Raw genomic sequence first — 24,633 nt, 5'->3', positions numbered from 1 at the left:
AGATATGTTCTTGGAAACTTTGACTTGAAGCAAAGGATTTACAAATGAAACATCGCCAAACTTCTAAATAAAGACCCAAAACACTTCTAATATTAAACACTGAAAGAAATGTGAGCTCTCCATACATTTACAAAAGATTAATAAAAACAAGTAAGACAATTCTTTTCTTACCCACTTATCCAGTTCAGGGGCATGGGTGACCAGAGCCGGGTGTCTCTCTTTCTCTCAGACTGGGACACTGAGACATGCCAATTCATCTGATGTCCACCTCTTTCAGACATGGGAAGAAATCCCCAGAGTCTCGGGAGAAAACACGTGCAGTGGCTCTGGCCCAGAATCCATTTTTCCCCCCATCAATGTCATAACAAAACGATGCTGAACCAAACAACAAATGAAATGACGTAAAATGCCGTCTTTTGAGGGACTGCTGTATTCCAAAATTCTACTTGTTCACGTCTTAAGGTTAACACTGAATTACACATTAAAAAATGTTTTTCCACCTTACGTCTAACAATTAGTTCTGGTCATGTTTTCTCTTCAGTAAGTTCTCTATTAAATCCCCACCTTCTAAAACTTTGTTCTCTCTTAGATACTTCTCTTCTGTAACAGAAGGAGTAGCACAAACCTGTGATTTGGGTCACCTTTGTGAAAGAAAAAACTGCCAGACATACTGAAATGCTGGTTGCTACAGAAAATAAAACTGCCCCTGTACTATGGTAAACTCTTCTCTTGAGTCAATTAAATGGCTCTCTGGAATGCTAATTTATGTGTCTGATATCATTCTGAAGTCTATAAAAGTTACAAAACAGCAGGAGGCCTCTAGAAGCTAAAAAAAGCAAGAAAATGGATTTTCCCCTCAAAGGCTCCAGAAGGAATGCAGCACTGCTGACTGAAATGGAAGCAGTTCACGTCCGCTTGATGACCTCCTCCAATATCCTTCTAAGAATGCACATCTCAAAAAAGAACCCTAAAACTAAATTGACTTCTGATACATACACAAATGCAGCCTAAATTGAATATCACACACAAATGTTTAAAATACTCATTTTATTTAAAAAGCACTTTATATTTGTATTAGCTCAAGTAACCAATCGCTTCATTTTAAAATGATGTAGCCTGATGATATCAATTAAAATATGGATTTTTTTCATTCATTCAACAAATATTTGAGCACCTACAAGTGCCAAGCATTGGAGATATAGGCTAAACAAGAGGATCCCTGCTCTCACGGAGTTTACATTCTAGCAGGAGGGCAGTATTGAAGAAATGTTTGTATTTCTTATAAACATATGAGACAGAGAAGTAATAGAAGGAATAGATGGTGCTTTACAAGAGCACATTGTAGGTGACCTACCCAGCCCAGGGAAGTCACAGAGACAAAAAGATAAGTGTTTAAGAAGTAGGAAGAGTAGAACAGTTTAAGCAGAAGGAACTTTGTAGACCTTGAGGTGAGAGGACTTCACAAGTTCAAGGAACTAGAAGTTTAGAATGACTAAAGCACCAAGTGTAAGAAGGAGTCAAGGACATGAGACTGAAGAGGTGAAGATCAAGATCACAGAGGGCATCAGGGGCCTGGCAATTCTACAGGGAACCAGTGAAAGATTTAAGTAAGGAAGCGACATGACCAGATGTGCATTCAGAATGGCCATCCTAACTCCAGAGCGATGGAGAAATTAGAGTAGTTAAGACTGAATGCAAGTAGACCACTTCCAATGCCTGTGGTAGTTAAAGACAAAAACAATTGGGGGAATTCAAGCGATAGTTAGGGGCAAAATCAAATGAACCTAACTGAATCTGCGGTTCCTGTAAGATAATCAGTGCAGATATCCAGTAGACCTGTTAGAGATGCAGGTTTTAAATTATAAATTTAAAGCTCAGGGATGAACTGTGTTAAGAATTGCTGACATAAGAATCATCCACATTTAGATGGCGACAGAAGCCATAAGAAGGGCTGAAACGGCTCAGCAAGAATAAATCAAACCATGAGAAATACGCACATTTAAAAATAAAATGTGCTAGGGGCTGGGGAGAGAAGGAATGGGGAGTTAGTGTTTAATAACAGTTTTAGTTTGAGAGGCTGAAAAGTTCTGGAGATGGATGGTGGTGATGGTTGCACAACAGTGTAAATGTACTTACTGACACAGAACTGGACACTTAAAAATGACTGAAATGGTAAATGTTATGTATATTTACCACAATTTTTAAAAAATGAGATACTTTTGTGTTACTTGTATCTTGTAGAATAAGAATGTATTCATTATTACTAATGAAAAATCAGGACAAATGGTGAAGGGGTGAAAGAATCAGCAGAGGAAGAGGGGCCTGCAAAGGGACCTGAACAAGAATGGACAAAGAAGTTCGTTGAAAACCTAGAATGTTACAACATGGAAGCTAAAAATAGCATTTGTAGCAGGAAGTGTTCAAATGATTTGAATGTACAGAGAATTAAGTCAGATAAAGTCAGAAAAGAACCCACTGGTTTCAGCAACATGGAGGTCAACGGTGGCCCTGGAGAGGGCCGCTGGCAGTGGAAGCCAGCAAGGGGTAGGGTGAGGACAGAATGGGTAGGAAATAGAGCCCTGGGAGCAGACAGCAAAAAAGCCTATTATGGGAAGGAGTAGCATGGTAGATGGAGGGAAATATGGGAAGGAGTAGCATGGTAGATGGAGGGAAAATAGGTACTTAAAAAAAATAAGTGTTAAAATATTGTGCATAATCAGCAAAACAGTCATTTCAGTAGAAATACAACTTTATATTAGTAGTCTTGATAATACCTGGAATTTAAAACTTACAGAACTTTTCATACTACTTGTGGTTTAGAAAAAATAATGGTAGGTATTCATTTTATGGGTGGTAAAGCTGAGCCACAGAAAAATCAAAGAAAATTTACACGGAATTGAGGTTCATCAAATAAATATCTTCGCTGACCTTTTTTAAGGTAGAAAATTACAATGTAATTTGTTAAAAAAAAAAAAACTTTTACTATAATATATTAATTTTTGGTATATGTCCAAAAATTAATATTCCAGTTACAGCCTGAAGATGCCAAAGTCAGTCTTGATATTCCAGTTACAGCCTGAAGATGCCAAAGTCAGTCTTCTGGATTGGTGCATTGAGGGCTGCACTAAGACTGAGACCCAGCACCAGTCTGGTATCCACTGGATCAATAATCCCATCATCCCACAGCCTGATAAAAAAACAAAACACGAGTGAGTAGGAATCCACCACTAAACTATCATTTATACAATCCCTACCTAGAAGCTCAGAGAAGGTTTTCCTTCACATAGATGTACATTTACTGATTCACTTCTGTGTATTATAATCTCGCAGCTGAAACCATGTTTAAGAGAAGGGAGAAAGGGAGAAAGAAAAATGAAATGACTTTCAACCCAGACCCCAACAGAACGTCAAATCAAGTCTATGGCTTTAAGAACAGCTTGCTACAAGAAACCACAAAATAATCCCTGGTTTAAAAATATTTTTACTTATTTGAAGAAAAACTTTCCTGTCCCTCTTCTGCCCACACAAACATACAAATCTAATTGATGTATTCCCGTTAATAATATGAAGAGCCACATAAACCCATATAATAGTCCCTACTGCAAAAGGTGTATTCCCCAAAACTCCCCCATCTCTTAAGAAACTATTAAAATTATTGAATAGACTTCAGTATATTTTATTAATAAAATACCATCATATGTAGTTCTTTATTTTTTGCTACAATAGGAAATACAAGTAATAGCTTTAAATTGCTTTCAAAAGAAACTTTTAAGTAGAAATTTTAGTTTACTTTTCACTGACAACCTCAAATTTATAAAGAAATATGGATGAGAAATATTGCTTTTTTAAAGCAGTATTTTAGTAGGTGGCAGTTTTGCTTTTTTTAAACAAACTGTCTTCAATATCTGGACACAGCATCAATTATTAAACCATACTTACATTGACAGACCATGAATCAAACCTCTACTCATAAAACATTCATAATAGGGACCCTGCGGTATCAACAGCCAATTAAAAAAAAGGCCACTCATGTAATTTGTAACCAGGTCAATTGATTACAATCCCTTCTGAAGCCTACAGCAGAGTAACACAGCAAAAACAGTGATGCAGAGGTATGGTGGGGGGTACTGCTTCGTGATGGTCATTAAAAAGACTGCTCCAGATTAGAGGCTTTAATCAAACGCCTGAGAAGTTTGATTATAAAAACTGAGAATTAAACTGGCATACTACATATGTAACATGTAAAGATTAAGAAAAGCACAGGAAGTTACAGTGGCAGATGATGACAGCACTCTCTGAAAAGACAGATCAAGCCATGTGAAAGCCTAAACAGATCAGAGAATTTTCTTGTTAAGCTGAGATTTATTAAACCCAAGGAAGGTACCATAAACTGGCTTGAAAATCCTTTCATCTTTGAAAGAAAGTTGCTGTCTCCATGCTACCAAGTGTTATAATAGAAGGCTTAAGCATCTACAGATAGTAACAGAAAACTATAATTGTCTTTCAATATTTATTTTCAAAGATATGTCTATCTGGGCCATTTGCTCTCCTGCTTTAAATATAATCCATTAAAAAAATAATGTAAGTATGAAAATAATGAAGGATTCAGTCTTTTTCAAAAAACGGCTTAGCCAGGGCTGAAAAATAAATTAATGGCTCACACAAAATATGCTATTTTTCAAAGTTTAATATTTCAGCTGTCATGAGTTTCAGTTAAAATCTTATGTTAAAAAAACTGTAGGTGTATTTACAATACATATTTTCTCTTAAACCTTTTATATGGTTTTCTATTTCCTCTTTGTTTCTACTGGCTACTATAAAAAGCAGCACATGATTATTTCAAATCAGAGGCTATATTTTGTTCTTAATTCAATGAATCAATGACCCACTCCAACAAAATTGGTTATTAAAAAAGATATAAACAAGAAGAGAAACAAGCTTTTAAAAAATCTCAAATGGTATTATTTGAATTCTGAAACTAGTTATACTCTTAAAAATAAGTATGTTTGGTCTTTGAACATAGGTTCAAATGATTGAAATGGATCCTAACTTTGATTTTCTATTCTCTCTCCTCTCCAGTTTGCCTTCACCATTAAATGGCATAAATCACAGCATAACATAATTTCAAAAGACAAAAATAGTTATTTTCTTTTTTCCATCTGCCTAAGGGATAAAAGGAACCCATGAAGCTTACTCTTCAGAATGAAGAACATTAAAGTTGTTGGAAAAAAGAGGTCTGAAAAGTACATGCCAGCAAGTTTCCAGCTGGGACAGGCCATGATCATTTATAACCTTATTAAGTGAGATAAGAAACAAACAGAACCAAGAGCTGCATAGGTATATGAAGTAATTACTTGATATTGACACAGGGACCCTCACTGTGACTAATGCACGAGCATAATTGTTAACAAGTGCCAAAAAGTATTCAATCAATCACCCAATCTCATGCTTAAAATGAGGTAAAAACAAAATAATCAAAGAGAGGGGGATGATAGGACTCCATGGGTTTAGCAAAAATTATAACGACTAATTCCTGAAAATGACACAGTCAGAATTATAAGTCTTAACTTCCCACCCCATTGTGGCCCACCTCTGGCTGCAGGGCCCATCCAGGCCCCAGCACCTAAAGGAGGAATGGGATAAAGGAAGAGGAGTGAAGGGTGGCAGAATCAAACCAACGGTGGGAGAAGGGACTGTGTTTCACAGCAGGCATTCCCATTATAGGGACAACAGTACAAAATTGTCTAAACATTATTTTTTGGTTCCATCCCGACACCCAGATCCCTGTAAAGCTGCTGCCCTGACTGCCAACATGCACCCGTCAAGGAGTTAGTTATTCTCTGGCTCCCACCTTGCACTGGAATAGTAAGGGTTTCCTTGTTCTTCAAACTTCTTAATGATGCACTCTTTTAAAGCGGCTTCATCAGCACTGGAGAACTGAAAGAAAAGGGGCCACGAGTAAGTCTGTTGCAGTAGAACAACAGACCACTCAAAAGAACCTCGAGAAAAAAGGAGCAACAGATATTGCGAATAATGTCACAACCGCATCTGCACAGAGGTGTATAGATTACAAGTGCTTCTTTAACATACATAACATACACCCGAGATATAAGTATCAAATAGTGCACCCTTATATCACCCTTATCAGAGACAACATCCTGAGGCTGTTTAACATAAGGTCAAAAACAAGGATATCAGGTATTCCAGCAGGGTAAAAGATGGATGTGAATTATCCAATATAACAAAAGGGTTAGATTACATTTAGCAGCTTCTGTTTAAAAAGGTGGAGAAGTGAGAAATTTTCATTCAAAATAGCCAAAATTCTAAACATTTTAAAGCTTAAAAGGGTAAAACCTCAACCACACTTTGAGTAACCTCTTTGATTTCCCAGATAGCTGAGATATATTTTTCTCTAATTAAAAATTTAATGGCTTGTCCATGAGTATTGCCAGAAACAAGTGATTATTAACTCAGATGTAAAAATCTTTACGCAAATTAATTCTAAAACTCTGAAAAGTATTTTCAACTTATTTCAAATAAATTCAACCTTCTTTTATTTAGTTTCACAGTTTAATTATAAGTCAAGATATCAGAGAGAGAACCACTAAAATCCTGTACTTTCATTTCATACATAGAAAAAGATGAATTTATACATATGTATATCACATTAATCAAAGAACAATTATTTAACAAGAGATTATCATACTAGGCTAGAGTTTAAAACAAACATATCTTCAAAAATATTAGACAACCCACCCACACACACATACACACACGCGCGCACACGCACACACACGCGCACACACACACGTAAAGCTTTCCTTTTGCTTGGGCACTAAAGTAAATCTGAAACCTCAATTTAAGTCTGCAAAGTGCCTGCTGCTTGGAAAAGATGACTGGGGATGTGAGGCGTGTGTGGGATGTATTCAGAGAGGCAGGAACCAGCCTCCAGCTTTATACTATTCCCATTCCACAAACTAGGCAATTGACCAGCTGCTCCCTAAATGGCAAGACTGAGAGCCTGAGGAGACAGGGCCTCCTCCATTTTATGTCTTGTTATGATGAAACAGAGCACATAGCAATTTCAGGAACATACAATATCATTTTAAGATTTGAGGCTTATGCAAATAGTTAAAAGCTACAACCAATAAAAATTAATGCAAAATGTCAGAAGACTCTCTAACAGAGACACAAACAAAGGAATTCATTTTAAAAATACAACGTGCTGATGTGCCTTTCATGAAGCTTCCAGAGAGCCCTTTCTATTTTTCCTCATTTATACTTTAACAGTATAATAATGTTAATCAACTCGCATTAGATGACTGAGCCCTCCCACTCAAGGTACCCTTAAAAACAATCTAAAAGTAAAACAGAAAAAACAAAATTCTTCTGCTTTAGGTCATAACATCAAAGAAGTAAATCAGATTTATTTAAAGCTCACTGACTGCGAATGACTAAGAATCAAACATCTTTATGCCTCAGGCACTTGCAGGCAGTTCCTTGAAGTGTTTTCTTGGGATTCTGAAAATTTTGTAAATTATCACAAGAAGGTACCTCAAATGAAATGGCTCTTAAAAAGAGACAAAGAATGTATAAATCCAAATTCCTGAAACAACTTCCAGGTCAGCATCTTCCAAAAAGCCAGGCCCTGCACGTTGGACTCTTGACCCATGAAGCCAGCGAGCAGTGCACCTCCAATATGTCTGGATGCACTGCTCGCTGGCTTCAGGGTGTCTGAAAGCCAAACTCAGAGACTGAGGAGAAATGGCATTTACCTGTTTCCCTTCCTGTGCATTTTGTTCCTTTTTTACTGTTGCCAACACACTGGCTGCCTGCTCTCCTCCCATCACTGAGATACGAGCATTTGGCCACAGGTAAAGAAATCTTGGGCTATGGGGGAATAAAAAGAAAGAAAGATCAAATTAATTCATTGCACAACACAGGGATTTTCAGAGGCCCATGTTTAATTTTTAAATTAGTGGTTCTTCATTCTAGCTGCACGTTACAATCATCTGGGGATTAAGAAAATACACCAATGCCTGGAACCCACGCCAGACTAATCTGCAGAGGTGGTGCCTGAACATGGTTAGGGTTTTTAAGTTCTCCAGGCAATTCAGATATCTGTTTTGACAAATTGTGTCTTTCCATTTTATCTAAATTTACTGGATATAAAAGTATTCAAAGTATCCTCTTATTATCTATGGTCATGTCTATTTTCCATTCCTGATATCGATTATATGTGCTTTCTTGAGCTGGCTACTTGGCTCATTGATTTTCAACCTTACTTCTTTCCCATGATGTATATTTAAGTCTACACACCTTTCTTAAAGCAGGACTTTAGCCACATCACACAAGTTATGATATATAATATTTTCATTATCGGCCATTTCAAAATATTTCCTGATTCCCACTGTGGACTTCTTCCAAGTAGTACCCCTAGTATTAAATTTTATTTCACTGCTCTAGATGATATAGACTATGGTAAAACTGATCAAAACTTGTGAATGCCATTCTACATTTCAAATAAACCTGACCATTTATAATTATACTTAAAGTATGATTCTTTCAGAGAAAATCATGACAATCACCCACCTAAATCCTCTGCCACACATCCCATAGTTTCCAGCCCCAAAAGATCCCCCAATGATGACAGTTATCTTAGGTACATTGGCACAGGCTACGGCAGCCCCCATCTTAGCACCATCCTTGGCAATTCCTTCAGCTTCAAATTCTCTACCAACCATAAATCCTATGAGAAAGAACAGAAAGAGAGCCTCTGGGTGACAGGATTAATGTGCAGAAGTCAATTCCACCAAGGCAGTAGAAGGACATTTTGTCAAATTCTATTTTACTACACGCCTCCCACCCTAACAAAATATTTATCTGTGAAATACATCTCCCAAATTTCGCTTTAAAAGATAAAATTTAATCGCTTTAGAATTTTTCTTCAAATGGTTCATCTGGATGCACACAGAAAGATCTTCAAACAAGATACAGATGCAATTTATCTTCGAGAAATTATCTTAAAATAGTAGCCTGGTGATGAAAGAACGTGACATGGCAAGCTAAGGAAAAACTACTGTGGCAAGCCAAACTGTAAGGGCTTCAGTATTCACTGACCTGGTTTAAAAATACATACTGTTCCTTCTGAAGTGCTGCTTTAAAATTTTGATGAAATAAGATTAATGTTTCATAGAGATGTTAAGAGTCCTTGTCAGAGTGACTCAATAGCAAGGTAAAAAAATAATTCATTATCATTAGGGATCTCTCTACTTCTTTAAGTTCCCAGTTCTGTTAGAACTGGTCTGCAGCCGCACTGGGCCCTCCAGGCCTTGGGCTTCTTCCTCTTCACCTAATAAACACTAAGTCAGGCTTCATGTGTCTCCCTACTTGACTATCACTGTTCTCGCTTTGCAGATCTCCGGCGGTAGATCATCCAAATGAATTCAACCAGTTTTTATGGAGCACCTGTACTTGCTATGGATACAAAAGTAGTAACAGGGCAGCCCTTACTCTTACCAGGCACCACCTGCTTCCTCCAGCTACCCCTCTGAGCGGCGCCATCAGAATAGCTCAGAACTCCTTTATCTACCTTATCTTGACTGCCTGTGATATTGTCACAATAGCTATCTCAAATATTGACTAAGCTCTCACCCACCACTCTGCTGCCCCTCTAGTTCCTGCAGATGATTTTGCCTTAAAAAAAAAAAGACTGAGGCCATCTCACTTCGCTTTTTCCAGTCCTTCTCCTTCCCACCTTAAAAAAACAACATAATCATATTCCATTTCTTCCTTTACTCTCATCTCTATGGAAGAAATTAGAGTTACTCACAGACTGTCCCTGAGCCCTCTTCTCAGGGCATTCTTATCTCTTCGCACAGCCTTAAATTCCACCTCCGTATTCTAATGATACCTGCACTTTCACCTCTGACTAAACATACCTCTCTGTGCTCAAAAATTTTCAGCTGCCTATTATATATCTCCAAATGGATGTCACACAAGTCCCTCAAATGCAATGTTGCAAATCCAAATTCAACCTATGAATAAATGAATGAATGAATGAAAAACTAATGAACTAACTAAATAAAAACAAAAACGTAGGACTCTGCCCAGCACACAGTTTAACTTACTGGTGGTTCATAAATTATGAATCATTGTTAGAAACAAGGCTGCTACACTAGTGAAGCTTCAGAATACTTTCTATCTGCCCTTTTATGAGGTTTGCCACAAAGGGCCCTCTCAGGCTTCTGTCTGGATATAACTTCTCGCAAAACTCATCTAACCAAGTATCTTAAACTTAAGCTGAAGATGCTTTAGCACCAGTACTATTTATAGCCCTGCTGCCTGTCAAGAGCCAAACTCCTTCTTGCGAAGCTTTGCCTGATCCCAACAACTAATTAAGAGCCCTTCTTCCTTCAAGCCTGAGATAACCATGAATGACTTAGAAGACTGAGTAAAAAGGACATTTTCAGCTAACCTACATATTTCAGTGCCTCCAATATGTCAGGCACCATGCAACATACAAAGTATAAATAACAGAATCATGGACTTCTAGGAAAAATAGCTCTAGACCCATAAGAAACCTTAAAAATCATTCCATCCACTATGTTAAGATCATCTATGGAACATGAAATCCAGAGGGTCGACACTGGTCATACCATTCTTTGGAGTCAAAAGTTAAACCCCCAGACTTTGGTTCAGGATGTGCATTAACACTTTTAAAAGATGTTCTTCAAGTAAAGTTAATTGCACAATAAAAGATGAGGAAAGGGAAGGACCATACCATGTGCTTAAAACCGTCTAAGGAAAACAAACTACTGAGAAAGAGACGATGGGTCAGATTATACCATCCGGCAGTGCTCAGAGTGTTACTGGCCGAGGCAGCGGGCTGCTTTCTAGGTTTGTGGGTATGCACGTTCAGGAGTAAAGGCAGGCCACTCAAATATCTGTGATGCCCATAACTCAGAAACTGCTTGACTTAAAAATGTGGATAAACTCCCCAAAATATTTAAGATTCATGAAACATTAACTCTTATAGAGACTCTAGAAAGAGTACGTCCAAGAGAACGGAAGTGTTCTATATCTGCTCTGCCTAATACGTGGGCCTTACTGGACAGTACAGCTCTAGAACAAATGCAACCAAACTGATTAACTTATTTTCTCACCACTAATGTTTTGAAGGAACAGCAGAGGGATATTCCTTTGGCAGCATAACTGGATGAAGTGAGCCCCCTATAAGTAAATAAGATAAAAATCTTTTTAAAGTGGTGGTAACAAATCTGTAATCATCATGCATCAAATACCACACTTGGGTGAAAGAAAAGAAAGAATATCCTTTGCTTGGCAGGTCTGACCTTACAGTAGCAGTAAGAACAACACTACTATGTGGACCCATTATCAATGGGGCATGTGACTGTCATTTGTACTGCACTTGTTTCGCATAGTCATCTGTGTGATCACTGGCACATAGCTGAGGACAACTGCTGTGTCAAGGGTGAAGTCAATCACTAACTTTCCAAACAGCAAGTGAAATTTAAGTAACAGAGAAAAAAGGATTGCTTGTCAATAAGAATTTCTGAGCCTTACTATAAAATAATTCTCTAGTTCTCTAATTTAAAAAAATATAGACTATAAACCCTTCAAGGAGATCTATGATGACATTTATATTTTGCAGATCGTCTGAAGTTCTTTTATGCACCAAGGTTATATAGTCAAATATCTCTTTCTTACCAACATACTCCAAATAAATGGGGTTTTAGATGAGTCCTAGAGACCTTCGAACCTTGAGTTTAGGAAATTCATGACAAAAATATAACTATTCCTTTCTCTATGTTCTGAAGATTATGTAAGAAAGCACTTATAAACTACTTCCTTTATAATTTACTCTCTATCTGCAGATCCCTTTGTGAGAACTGCCTTGGCAAGTACAAAATTGCAAAGGAATGGTTCAACCTCAAGTACAAGAATAAGGAATTCACACAGACGTTTGGGGCTTACTTCTACAAATGAAATGTCAGACTGAGGCCAGACATAACTCCTCAGGGTTTATTTGTGCCAAGCCACCAAACAAAACTAGGTGGAGTTTGTTGGCCTCAGTCTGACATTTCCTCTATTGACATAAGTGTATTATATATTCATTAAAAGTCATTATTTCAGGAATATTTAACATTTTAGGAAACACTCACTATATATACTACTAAATGAAAACAACAAACCTCTATATACAGTCTGCCCTCCGTATCTATGAGTTCCACATCCATGGATTCAAACAACTATGGATCCAAAATATTTAAAAAAATTTTTTTTTACTTTGTTGCTGGTGTGTACTATGTAGTTTGGCCTACAGTACACTGAACATATACAGACTTCCTTTTCTTGTAATTATTTCCTAAACAATACAGTATAGCAACTATTTACACACCATTTACATTCTATTAAGTATTCTAAGTAATGTAGAGATGATTTAAATATAAGGGAGTATGTGTGCAGGTTATAAGCAAACACTATACTACTTTATATAGAAACTTAAGCAACCAAAGATTTTAGTACCCATGCTGGGTTGTGGAACCAATCTCCGCCCCCGCCCCGCAACAGATACTGAGGGACATCTTGCATATGGTAGCACTAATTTTATTTTTAAAAAGGCTAGGGGGAGACAGAAAAAACTAAGGAACCATAATAAAATTTCACGCAAGTTTATTTCTGGTATGAGTGTAGGTGATTTTTATTTTCCTTATTTTTGCTTTCTTGTTTTCATCTTATAATCTCAGTGGAGGAACAATAATGAATAGCAGAATATAGAAACTAACCTTACTGGTAAAACATTCCACTGAAGACAAATTCTTCCACAATTAGAGTCTGAAAGAGCATAACTGCCTATTACCTACATCAATAAAACACCCTTAACCTTGTTATTTATTCTATCACTTGAAGAGGAAAAACAAGGCTAGACTTATTTTTTCTTAAGAAAACATTTTATCAAGTAAGTACATAAATTACATTTATCCAAGTTTAGGTAAATCTGAGACAATGATGTATAAAATTGAATACAAAGCCAAAAGATATTCAGGAATTCCCTCCCTTAAAACCAGAGCTTCAGGAACAAGACCTACTATTTTCCCATTTGCTGCAAAAAAATGAAAACAGTATCAAATTAAAGTGATGACAGGATAGAACAGAATAAACAGATCGTGTCTCAGAACCACCAGGAAAGTATCTTTGAATCCCTCAAGTGCATGAAGCACTAGAGTGAAACTTTCAAGACAATTATTCCTGAATTCTTAGAATATGTACATGTCATCTGTAACAGTTATAATTCAAGCATCTTATAAGAACTTTCAAAAAAAAAATTGAACTTTTCATAGTGCACAAGAGAGTTCATCATATTCATGTAAATCTTCATAAAAACTGTTTCAAACACTAACACACACACATATATACATGTTCATGTGCACATACATACAGTGTTTGCAAAAGCACCAGATTAAATATTTTATGTAATAAATTTTCATGTATTACTTGATCTTGAAAGTTCATTATGTTTAAATTAAAACAGAAAATCTTGAAACATGTCAAACAGTACTTGCCTTTTTTGCAGATTCACTAAAGAGAACTCCATTATTTCCAATGATACCAACTGGGTATCCAAATATTCTAGCAAATCCTCAAGAGAAAATTGAAAAAAAAGATTTATGTATTTCAGTGGACTTTTAATTCACAGTGAACAGACATATTTAACATTCTTTAATTTCAAATCAAAGTTTAAAATGTAGAGATTTTGTCTATGGTACAAAACAGCTCACGTCACATTCTATTTCTAAGGTACCAGAGTCGGGGGTTTCTGCTTTCTCAAGGGATGTGTTAGATGTAGTTACCTACTTGTCTGATTGGTTAGTTTGGTTGGATTATTCAGTTAGTGTGTCATCCATTCATTCCTGTAACATATATCTGAGTCCCTAGTATGTACCAGACACGAAGGATATTCTGAAATAGAACAAATCAAAGATGCAGAGCCCTTTAAAGCTCAATGTTCAGAGCTGTTGGCCAGTTTCAGGTGACTAGCTTGCCTGAAAATGCCTCTGGTAACAATAGGCCTTTGAAATAAAAGGGATACACTTAGTAAAGATAAATTTTTCTTTTTTAAAAAAAAAAGCAAGAACACCATCAAGCCTGGTGGTAACCAAGTTTAAAAAAATCCTGTGATGCTTAGAAGAATAAATCACTCCGATTTCATTTTCTGTTTTCTGTCTGTATCTTTTTCTTTCTCTTTTCCACAAGTTTCATTTATATCTTACCACCACTTCTACTCCCATTCCAAACCCCTACTCTACACACACACACACACACACACGGGAAATAAAGGAGAAGAAAAAGGGGAAAAGCTGCTATTTTATGAGGTAGACACTTTAGGTGATTTCAGGAGGCTAATTATTTTGTGCACCTAAAGAACTTGACTAGAGAGACCTTCCCGAGAATAATTTTCAATAATTTTCAATGATTTTTCAATGACATCTATATAGATGTCAAATACTTGGAACCCAAGAGTCAGCAAGCTGTGCTGGCTAAAGTAGGTCAAAGAAAGCATACTATCAAAGCGTGCCACTAAGACACTCACAGTGTGATGCCTGACACAAAGTAAGTGCTCAAAAAATTAACGGATACAAGAGAATGTCAACCTATTGACAAGTCAGAACACTGAATTTTTAAAGATTTGTTCTTTATTTTGGCCTTGTCTTGATTTTTTAAAAATGTTATGTTACGTTTATTTAATGTGATAAAATGAAACACTGATTTGATGGTCACCTAGATTTCTTTCATCTTTCAGGCCTAAAATCCCAGCCTAAAGTCTATGCTACATACCCTAAGTAGCACTGCCACTTACAGAGGCAATACAGAGAGGAATGAACTTCCCAAAAGGCCTAGCAATCCCTTCTGAGTCTTGCCCCACCCACAAAAAGAGCTGGGAATCTCACATATCTCTCCACAGTAAGATGCTACCCCTGAAGGTATACTGTCCTCTTAGCTATTTGGACTTTCAATCCTTCCTTAGCCCTGCCTGGGCTCTCTAGGCACAAGCCCTGCTGAGTAAGGCACTAAACTAGGAACAACCATGGAGGAATATACCTTCACCAGCTTCCTACAGGCCAAACAGGAAAGCAAAATACCCAAGAAACTACTAGGGTGACGTATGGCAAGTGCAGGAGGAGACCCCTAAGAGCTGCCAAGGATACCTGATCCTCAGAAAAATCTCTTTTTCTCCCTCCTCACTCACTCCCCACTGATGGCCCCCACCCTCTCATGGCCCCGCTAATTCTCCTCCTCATCCTCTCATCACTCCCTCAGCCTCTCATTTCCCCTCTTCTTCTCATTCTCCTCCTCTTTTCCCAACCTTATTTGAATTCCAGTACAATCAAAAAGAGATGGAGGAAATCAGATATATCCCTACTATTCACGGGGCAAAGGTGCCACAAGTCTTTTAGCAAATACAGGACAAACACATAAAAATAGATGACAAGGACTGTCCATCCATCTTTGAGAAATAAGCAGTAACAGCCTTGACTTGTTTGAAACTGCTGCACAATGAATATTACATCCTGAACTATTTAGTGACAAATCCCATCTATATATCAACCAAAAGCCCTTAATCATTTAATCACCTAACTATAAAAATATAAATTCCACTTCTAGTGTGAATCTTTCTCTTGATCATATATCAGACCAGGAAAAGTGTTGTGACTTATCCTTAAGCCTCAATGTATGTTTGCAATTTGGATTTTTGCAGCTAGTTATTTTTTCTACTCTGATATGTTGTCTTCAGACTAACTGCTACATTTTCAAGCTTTTATAAGACCCACATTTGTTTTGCCATTTGACCAAAACAGATTATGGGTTTAGCATCTATGTTTCAAATACTTTTCTTCAAAGGCCTACAAACTTAACACTTCAGATGAATGAATTAACTTTTATAAACATCCTTATTTTGTTTTTTTCAGACTCGGTATTCTGTCCTGTATTCTAATCTAGTATTTGCATAAATCAACATACAACCTACACAGAGGCCAGTGAGAAAGCTTAACTCAGTCTACATCCCTCTGGGAAGCTTAAACATCATACAAAACTTACCAGTTGAATTGAAGACTAAAGAATAAAGGAGACAGTACTGAAATTTTCAAAATAAGTATAGTTATCCAGAGAAACAAAAAGAACTACAAATCTTCCTGCTAATTTTGCTATGATAAGAACCTTTTGTACAACTAATGTCACAATGGGCCTATACCACAGCATCTAAATATTATCTAAAATGTGGATCCATGAAGCCATTCAGCTATAAATGATCTTCACAAAGCAGCGTCCTTTGAATACTGACTCACAAATTTGTACTGCTCTAAATAACAAAGCTCATGCCAGGTGCATCAAACCCTGAGAGGAAATATCACTTATTTTCCAAAAATGTTCACGTTTTCAATTCTTCATACCTGTAATTAATGTGTCTCCATATAAGGCTTTGAACTCACTGAATTTGCTTCCATCCACGATTCTAGCAATGACCTAGGAGGAAAAATAACAATGCTCCTGAGAAATTGTATTACAAAAGAACTGTTGCATTTAAGTTATTTATAAGAAAAACAAATTCATAGTGAAGTTGTCACTTTCACAAAATATCACCCTACACAGAAAATCTTCCCACTAGAATTTCACTTTACATGCATGGTTAATGCCCTGAAGTCATTCTGAGCTCTGATTTTGTTGCAGACCAGAGAAGCAGAGAGCCTCCGTGGTCTGGTTGCTAGATTCAAAGTTTCGGTGGCTGTTCAAATGTGTTGGCCAATGGATGGGAATTAGATCAGAAAGCAAGGTATAGTGCTTAGAGTCAGAAGACTTAGGCTCCAACCTAAGATATCACATATGATATACATGTCCTGGAGTAAGTTCTCACTTCTGCAAGGATGGGATAAAGTTGTGAAGATGTAATGACCTAGTAATAAAGGAACCTAAGAAAATAATGTTGAGATATAGGACCAACTCTGACTCCCAGCTCTACCACTGAGGAACTAGAGTCACAGGCTAGTTACCTAAAATCCTCTAAGCCTCAGTTTCCTCATTTGTTTTTTTAAAAAATGATAACACTTAAAAAGTGCTAACTACAGCATACTTCCTGGCTGTTCATTAAAAGGTAGCTATTATTATTAAGTCTTTGAAGGGGTTCAGAACGGACCTCCGCAAGATGTGCCACTTTGGCATGTGGATTATTTTAAGCTGAAGACAACCGAGACCCTGCAGGCTCACAAGAAACTTTTACCTCTCCTTTAAAGAATTTAAATTAGGGGCCTTGCCCATAATAAGAGTAATCACCAGAAATAACTTTTTGTGACCTATCTACAAGGGAAGGCAAACTTCTAATTACTGAACATCTGCTCTTCTTATCATCCTGCAAATGACCTTCCTCCCCTCTGAAGCCCCAAAGTACCTTACTCATCCTTACCTCAGAATGCTATATATACCTCATTTTAACTTTCTGTCTCTGAACCTCTCATACATATGGCATCTCTGACTCTCTCATGTATGTTGGGTTTCCCTACGTACAGATGTAATTAAATTTGGTTACTGTCGTCTATGGCCGTGCCATTAAATTTGGTTATTGTTGTCTATGGCCATGTCACCCTGAACAAGCCTAATCCCATCTGATCTCGGAAGCTAAGCAGGGTAGGGCCTGGTCAGTACTTTGATGGGAGACCACCTAGGAAGACTGGGTGCTGTAGGCATAAAAAATAAAAAATAAGGGACTATAAGCTGACAAGGTCCTTGCAATCTGTAAGGTCAACCAAGGGTTGCCTCGCCTAAAAAGAATAAAATAAAAATAAAATAAATTAAAAAATAAAATTGGTTATTGACTCTTGTTAATCTAATCTGCCTCATGTAGATTTCATTATTAGATCAGCTCAAAGAACCTTGATGGGTCAAGTTTCTTCCACCCCCACACTTTCAATAAAGTTTCACTGTACTCAATAAATACTGTTGAATAAATGCAAAAAGTGGTTATGCTTAAAAGGATGAATTCTTAGCCAATTAGAAAACTTGGCTGCCTCAAACAACTCATTTTTCAAGCACATCAGATTGTAAGTACCATTTTTTCTATACTTGTAATCAATTGCAAAGACAAACTAAAATCCTAATTCTAAAACTTAGAGTTAACTAAGTCACCTTGCTAAAGTTAAGCTCCACAAAAATCCAGGATTTAAAACCCTCTAACAATAATAGGGTACTGCCTAAATAAGTAATTGTATACATTCATAAGTGAAATATTATATTCATCGATTCATTCAAAAAAATATTTATTAAGTACCCACCTCGTTGCCAAGTACTATTGTAGGAATTAGGACCTAGCCATGAAAAATATTTTATGAAAAACTTTTAAATAATGAGGAATGTTTATAGTTTAGGCTGGAAAAAAGCAGAATTTTATACCTACACACACACACACACACACACACACACTATCTCGACTACATAAAAAATGTATATATACACATTAAGTCAAAACACCCAAATATTAGCTTTCTATGAATGGTGGAATTATAAGCAATTGTATGTTTTTCTATATTTTCTACATTTTTCACAATTAGTACAATAATAGTTTTATAGTCAATGGGAAAAGTAACAAAATACTAAGGCAGAGAATCTGGCATTATGATAATTTCTTAATTTAAAAAGTACTCTGCCAAATATGGATATTACATTCTATATGTAAACACTAAAAACTGTCCATCTAGACTACAGAAGACTATGTCAACAATTTGTAACCACAGCAACATCTAATGTAATCAAAAGTCTAATCTTCGCTAAGAAAGTATTGAACCAAAAGGGTAAGTTTTTTCTTTCAACAACTTACTGACATTTCATCCATTTTCTGAAATGAAAACATAGAAAAGAAATAGCTGACGTTGCCCTACGTCATTGATAATGTCCACAGGAATATGAAATACAACTTATGAACAAACCAAGCTTTGTCACTGTGCGATGAAAGCTTTCCAATAATTAAGGGTTTTTCTCTCCTCTCTCTTTTAGTATTTACTGAGTGCCAATGATATCTACACTATGGAAAGTTATCTTTCCCTTAAATGTCACTCCTCACTGAGAGCCACAACAGTTCCTGGACACGAACTTATCTAAATAGACTTCAGTTTTGAAAATGGACACACATATAAAGAAATTGACAGAAAGGTTTACAGTTCAAGGTTACACACCTCTCGGATATCAAAATTCCTCTTCAGGTTAGTACCAACTATTCCATACAATTCATCAGCAGGAAATAAAGGATCTTCAGAGGGCTCAATGGTAACCTGCAGAGAATAGAAAAATCACATTAATCAATCTAAGACATTATTTTAAGACAACATAAGCTAAAATGTTTTTCAGGAAAAAAAAAAGACAAAAGAACATATCGTGCTCACATCCAATTTCTTCTGATAATTTAGGTTCCTCACAATCTTCCTAGTTAAGTGAAGGGCATGACTATCATCCAAAGCATAGTAGTCAGTGACTCCAGACTTTCTACGGAGTAAAACACAATAATCAGAACAGGAAAAGGAAAATAATTAAATATCTTAAACCAAATATAATCTTTCATCTAAGGATGACATCATTTTTACTTCCAAAACACTTTAATAAATGTCATCTAATTGATTATCATAATGTTCCTGGAAAACATGGTAATGTCCCTGGTATTATCCTTATTTTATAAACAGGAAAAACGAAGGCACACATAAGAACCTTGTCCTAGGACCACCAGTAGCTGCATAAGAATCCATGCCTTCTATTTCTCAAGTCTGACTTCCTTCTACTAGATGACAGGGCCTTGCTGATGAGGACTTCTATTTAATGTTCATCCTATGTACCTCTAACAAAACTCTATCGATAAAGTTCAATCACAGATGCGCACTTTTGTGATGCTGTCGGTAACAACAAAAAGTGTACCTAACTGAGCTCCTAACAAAGATGCCAACTACGGCCTCTGATTTATGAGAGATTACTGAGTACCCTCCTTACAAAGTTACAGAGTAAGATGTAATAGGGTAACAAACACAAAGGCTTGAAGACACTGTCCCTCGGATCACGGTAAAAACAGGTATTGATAAGTGGTTCCGTGTTAAGGGCCATGGAAGTTCCTGTTCAACTTCAGATTCAGTATGAATGAAGGTACGGGCTTGCTCTGGTTATTAGTTCTGTTCTGAGTAGATGGTTTGTTATTTCAGATGTAGATATACTATGACTTTCTAAAAAAACTATAAAGTCAGGCAAAAATATATACTTAAAAAAATAGAATTTGGTTCATTTTATGAATAAGGACTAAGCTGCTGCTATCTAAATTTTGATGTCCTGTCTAGGGAAAATGCCAAATCTTTGGGAGACATTTCTGAGAATTGGGCCCACACAGTGGTTTTGTGTCACTTTCTGCCTCTGGATTGGGTGTCCCTAAATAAGAACAGAGACCATAGTTATTCCCCATTAGGACCCTCCAATGCCTTTGCAAATGGCAAATCCTTCCATTTCTTTAATTTAATATGACATTTTACAACTGACTATATCTTTTAAATGCTTCATATATAATACTAGCTACAACTGCTGATTTCTGGCTACACTATCGTAATTCAATAAGCAAATAAAAGAAGAAACTGCTTCTAAGTCAGTAAATATTTAAAATAAAATGCTTTCCTTTAAAAACTACCTATTATTGGGCTTCAATAAATTCAAAAGATTGAAATAAATTCAAAAGATTATATCAAGCATATTTTGACTGCAATGGCATGAAACTAAAATCAACTACAGGGGAAAAAAAACTAAAGAAAACACAAATGCATGCAGATTAAACAACATGCTTCTAAACCAATGGTCAAAGAAGAAATCAAATAGAAAATCAAAACCAACCTTTATTTGAGACAAATAAAAATGAAAACACAACCTTACAAAATCTATGGGATGAAGTAAAAGCAGTTATAAGAGAAAAGTTTATAATTATACATGTCTACCTAAGAAGCAGGAAAAAATCCCAAATAAACAATCTAAATTTATACCTAAAGAAACAACAAAAAAAGGAACAAACAAAACCCAAAGCAGAAGGAAGAAAATAGTAAAGATTAAAGCAGAAATAAATGAAATAGAAAAATAACAGAAAATATTAAGGAAACTAAGAACTGGTTCTGTGAGAGAATAAATAAAATTGACAATCTTCTACAGAGACTTATAAAGCAGAAAAGAGAAAGAACACAAATAAAATCAGAAATGAAAGAGCAGAGATTACAATCAACACCACAGAAATACAGAGTCATTAAAGAATACTATGAACAATTATATGCCAACAAATTTGACAATCTAGAATAAATGGATGAAGAAGAAATATATAACTTTCCAAGACGAAACCAGGAAGAAACAGAGAATCTGAACAGACCAATTACTAGCAATGAAATTGAAGCAGTAATTAAAAAAAAAAACTCCCACAAAAGCCCAGGACCAGACGACTTCAGAGGTGAATCCTACCTAACATTTAAAGAAGAATTAGTATCTATCCTTCTCAAACTAGTCCAAAAAATTGAACAGGAAGGAAAACTTTCAAACTTATTCAATGAGGCCAGCATTACTGTGACCAAAACCAGACAAAGACACTGACTACAAAGAAAGAGAATTACAGGCCTATATCTTTGATGAACATAGATGCCAAAATTCTCAACAAAATACTAGCAAACTGAATTCAATAGTACATTAAAGGGATTGTACACCATGATCAAGTGGGATTTATATCAGGGATGCAAGGTGGTTCAACATCCACAAAATAATTACTGTGATTCATCAAACCAACAAAACCAAGGGTAAAAATCTTATGATTATCTCAATAGATGCAAAAGAAGCATTTGACAAAATTCGACATCCATTTATGATAAAAACTCTCAACAAAGTAGATATAAAAGAATCTTACCTCAATTTGATATAGGTTATATATGACAAGCCCACAGCTAACATCATACTTAATGGTGAAAAGCTGAAAGCTTTTCCTCTAAGATCAGGAACAAGACAAGGATGTCCATTTTCACTACTATTATTCTACATAGTACTAGAAGTCTTAGCTACAGCAATCAGACAAGAAAAAGAAATAAAAGGCATCTAAACAGGAAAAGAAGTAAAACTGTCACTATTTGCAGATGATACTATATATAGAAAACATTAAAAAATGAATAGAATAAACGAATTCAGTAAAGTAGCAGGATATGAAATTAATACATAGAAATCTGTCACATTCCTAAACACTAATAACAAACAATCAGAAAGAGAAATGAAAACAATCCCCTTAAGGACCTTGGATTTAAAGAGAATTTTATGAATTTGACCTCAAAAGCAAGAGAAGTAAAAGTTAAATAAATGAATGGGACTATTTCAAACTAAAAAGCTTCTGCTCAGTAAAAGAAATCTTCAACAAGGAAGAGAGATAACCATTCGAATGGGAAAATATATTTGCAATCAACACCTCTGATAAGGGCCTAATATCCAAAATATACAAAGAACTCATACAACTCAATAACCCAATCAAAAAAGGGGCAGAGGACCTGAACAGACACTTCTCCATAGAGGACATACAAATGGCCAACAAATATTTGAAAAGATGCTCAACATCATCAGCTATTAGGGAAATGCAAATCAAAACCACAATGAGATACCATCTCACACCTGTCAGAATAGCTATAATCAACAGGACAAGTAATAACAAATGTTGGAAAGGATGGAGAGAAAAAGGAACCCTCATACGCTGCTGGTGGGATTGAAAATTGGTACAGCCACTATAAAAAACAGTATGGAGGTTCCTCAAAAAACTAAGAATTGATCTACCATATGATTCAGCAATCCTTCTACTGGGTATTTACCCCAAAGACTTGAAAACATATATCCAAAAAGACATTTGCACACCGATGTTCATAGCAGCATTATTCACAGTGGCCAGAACATGGAAGCAATCGAAGTGTCCTATGATAGATGATTGGCTAAAGAAGCTGTGGTACATATATACAATGGACTATTACTCAGCCATAAGAAGAGATAAAATACTGCCATTTGTGACAACCTGGACAGACCTCGAGATAATCATGCTAAGTGAAATAAGCCAGACAGAAAAAGTTGAAAATCACATGATAACACTTATATGTGAGATATAAACCTAAAAGCAACACATGAACAGAACAAACAAACAGAGACACAGACTATAGACTAGTGTTTAGCAGAGGGTGGCGGGGGGAGGGAGGGAGAAGGTGGAGGGAGTTAGACAGGGTAAAGGGGGTCAAATATGTGGTGACAGAAAGAAATCTAACTATGGGAGGTGAACATACAGTGTAAATATATATATGCCTTACTGTTACAGTGTACAGCTGAAAGTTACTGGATTTCGTTAACCAATGTCACCATAAAAATAATTAATTAATTTTTTAAAAAAAGAAAAACAATCCCATTTACAATTGCATCAAAATGAATAAAATACCTAGAAATAAACTTAACCAAAGAGGTGAAAGACCTCTACTCTGAAAACTGTAAAACACTGAAGAAAGAAATTAAGAGGACACAAATAAATAGGAGGATATGCCATGCTCATGGATAAGAAGGATTAATATTGTTAAAATGACATACTACTCAAAGCAATGTACAGATTCAATGCAATTCCTATCAAAATTCCAATGTCATTTTTCTCAGAACTAAAACAAATAATCCTAAAATTTTTATGGAACCCCAAGAGACTCTGAATAGCCAAAGCAATCTTGATAAGAAGAACAAAATTGGAGGTATCACACTCCCTGATCTCAAACTATACTACAAAGCTATAATAATCAAAACAGTATGGTACTGATACAAAAACATAGCACATAGATCAATGAAACAGGATAGAGAGCCCAGAAATAAGTCCTCACTTATATGGTCAACTAATCTATGAGAAAGGAGGTAAAAATATACACTGGAGTAATAACAGTCTCTTCAACAAGTGGTACTGAAAAAACTGCACAGATACATGCAAAAAAAATGAAACTGGACCATTTCTCTTACACCATATAAAAAATAAACTCAAAATAGATTAAACATTTAAATATAAGGCCTAAAACCATAAAACTCCTGGAAGAAAACATAGGAAGGAAACTATCTGATATCAATCTGCGTAATATCTTTTTGGACACATCCCCTCGAACAAGGGAAACAAAAGAAAAAATAAACGAATGGGATTACATCAATCTAAAACCTTCTGCACAGCGAAGGAAACCTTCAACAACAAAAAAAGGCAACCTACTGAATGAGAGAACATATTCACAAATGATATATTTCATAAGGATTGATATATCCAAAATACATAAGAAACCCATACAATTCAATAACAAAAAAATAAACAATCCAATAGAAAAATGAGCAGAGGACATAAGACATTTCTCTAAAGAAGATATACAGATGGCCAAAAGACATGAAAAGACACCGAACATCACTAATCATTACAGAAATGCACATCAAAACTACAACGAGATACTACCTCAGACCAGTCAGAATGGCTTTATCAAAAAGTCAACAAATAATATGTGTTAGTGAGGATGTGGAAAAAGGAGAACCCTGGTGCAC

The 24,633-nt window shown here is 36.0% G+C and overlaps 1 protein-coding gene and 1 pseudogene across 2 annotated transcripts in view; one reads left to right on the top strand and one right to left on the bottom strand.

Moving 5' to 3' along the window:
• Nucleotides 1-1,030: 1,030 nt before the first annotated feature.
• The window catches only part of MCCC2 (methylcrotonyl-CoA carboxylase subunit 2), a 50,570-nt gene continuing 26,967 nt past the window's right edge, over nt 1,031-24,633 (bottom strand). Inside the window, exons 9-17 of one of the 2 annotated variants that reach the window (XR_005654360.1) lie at nt 19,452-19,551; nt 19,245-19,340; nt 16,476-16,548; nt 13,587-13,663; nt 11,166-11,232; nt 8,667-8,749; nt 7,776-7,890; nt 5,852-5,937; nt 1,031-3,187 (exon numbers count right to left, since the gene is read on the bottom strand). Coding sequence is in view for 1 of the 2 variants with exons in the window: in XM_039870168.1 (XP_039726102.1) it covers nt 3,070-3,187; nt 5,852-5,937; nt 7,776-7,890; nt 8,593-8,749; nt 11,166-11,232; nt 13,587-13,663; nt 16,476-16,548; nt 19,245-19,340; nt 19,452-19,551 (889 nt within the window). In the remaining variant the exon portion in view is untranslated. Of the gene's footprint in view, nt 3,188-5,851; nt 5,938-7,775; nt 7,891-8,592; nt 8,750-11,165; nt 11,233-13,586; nt 13,664-16,475; nt 16,549-19,244; nt 19,341-19,451; nt 19,552-24,633 lie in introns of both variants that reach the window. The other variant, XM_039870168.1, reaches the window with a different exon arrangement.
• LOC120608466 (uncharacterized) lies at nt 17,644-17,762 on the top strand (annotated as a pseudogene).

This window comes from Pteropus medius, unplaced genomic scaffold (assembly GCF_902729225.1).
Source record: "Pteropus medius unplaced genomic scaffold, Ma_sr-lr_union100, whole genome shotgun sequence".
NCBI classification, from domain to species: domain Eukaryota; kingdom Metazoa; phylum Chordata; class Mammalia; order Chiroptera; family Pteropodidae; genus Pteropus; species Pteropus medius.
This window is presented reverse-complemented; position numbering and strand designations above follow the sequence as displayed.